Consider the following 1428-nt stretch of genomic DNA (forward strand, 5'->3'; position numbering starts at 1 on the left):
CACCCAGACGCGCGTGCTGGCGACGTGGGCGACTTCTGTTTTCTTTTCTTATCTGTATTTTCTACATTTTTAAAATTTGTTATGAGTGAAAGGAAAAAGGTCCCATGTCCCTGAGGAGTGTGACTTGGGGACGGCCATGAGCCAGGGGTCAACGTGACGCGTTTCGCTGCTGGGCGGCCGCCTGGCATCACCGTCCTCCCTAAAACCTTTCATCTCTCGGTCCCTAGAACCTGCATCCCCCTGACCTGCACCCCTCTGGCCCGACCCCGGAAGGTGACGAAGGCAGGCTGGCCCCGCCACGAAGTCACTCCGCTTGCTAAGGCCACCCGCCCGCTCGGAAGGCTGACGGCAGGGCAGGTGCCCGCGCCCCGGCCTCACCTGTTGATCTCCAGCGTGTGCACCCCGTACTTGCCGTCGATGATGTACTTGCCGGGCTCGGCGGCCTGGCAGAGCAGGCTCCCGTCTTTGTACCTGGTGGGGGACACACTCGGGTTAGTGCGGAGGCTGACTGCATCGTCCTGACTGTCCTGCAGGTGGCTGCTCTGCTCTCCAGGGGTCACGGCAGTGGGCGGAGGGGGCGGCTGGGGGGACGTCCAGAGCCCACACTCTCCCGTCTGTGTGGGGAGAGGGCACCGGTCCCCGGTCCCCGGCAACCCTTGGTAACAGCGCCGAGGGTCTGCCCGCCTGCACCAGGAACTCAGGGAGGGAGGTCAGCGGACGGCATCAGCTGCACCAGACCAGCCCCAGACCACCAGGGAGCTGAGACGGGCCCAGTGGCTCTGCCCTGAGCCTGACTGGACCAAGCCGGCCTCGTGCCCCCAGGACGAGGGCCACGGCCTCGCCTCCCCACCTTCCTGGGGCCGAGACCCCTCCCAGGTACCGGCAGAAAGACTATGGCGCCCGTGGCAGGGGCCAACTAGGGGACAGTGGCATCACCTCCAGCACGCGGGAAAGCAAAGGCATGCGTGTCTGCGGCGGTGCTTGACACAGAGGGCCCGAGGGCCTCGGACGTGGGACTCTGGGGTCACACAGCTCCGCTGACCGCACTGCGGCCCCAGGGCCTGGAGCTTCGTCTGCAGGAGTGAAAGGCAGACTTGCCCGGCAAATGCGGGCCGTGCTGAATAAAGCTCTCCGGGAAGCGGGCGAGTCCTTGTCACGAGGACACAGGAGCCCGGCTCGCGGGCGATGGGGACCGTGCGTTTGTGAGCAGGTTCCCCGCGCGGTCGGAGCTCGGCCGTCTGTGGAATGGCCGCGTGGCGGTTGCGAGCTCCCCTGGGCCCCGCACCCGGCCGCCGGCCTCGCCCGCTCACCACTGCACGACGGGCGTGGGGAAGCCCTGCACCGTGAAGCACAGCCGCACGGACGTCCGCTCCCACACCGTGTGCGAGCGCAGCCGCACCAGGATCTCCGGCGCGCGCCTCATCCGCT

At 66.9% G+C, this 1428-nt stretch overlaps 1 protein-coding gene across 1 annotated transcript in view; it reads right to left on the reverse strand.

Annotated features, from left to right (window-relative positions):
* The window catches only part of MYOM2 (myomesin 2), a 56942-nt gene that overhangs the window by 46259 nt on the left and 9255 nt on the right, over nucleotides 1-1428 (reverse strand). Inside the window, exons 4-5 of the mRNA XM_025049018.1 lie at nucleotides 1311-1418; nucleotides 379-471 (exon numbers count right to left, since the gene is read on the reverse strand). Coding sequence (XP_024904786.1) covers nucleotides 379-471; nucleotides 1311-1418 — 201 coding nt within the window. The remainder of the gene's footprint in view (nucleotides 1-378; nucleotides 472-1310; nucleotides 1419-1428) is intronic.

The sequence above is a fragment of the Pteropus alecto genome, unplaced genomic scaffold (assembly GCF_000325575.1).
Source record: "Pteropus alecto unplaced genomic scaffold, ASM32557v1 scaffold35, whole genome shotgun sequence".
NCBI lineage: Eukaryota > Metazoa > Chordata > Mammalia > Chiroptera > Pteropodidae > Pteropus > Pteropus alecto.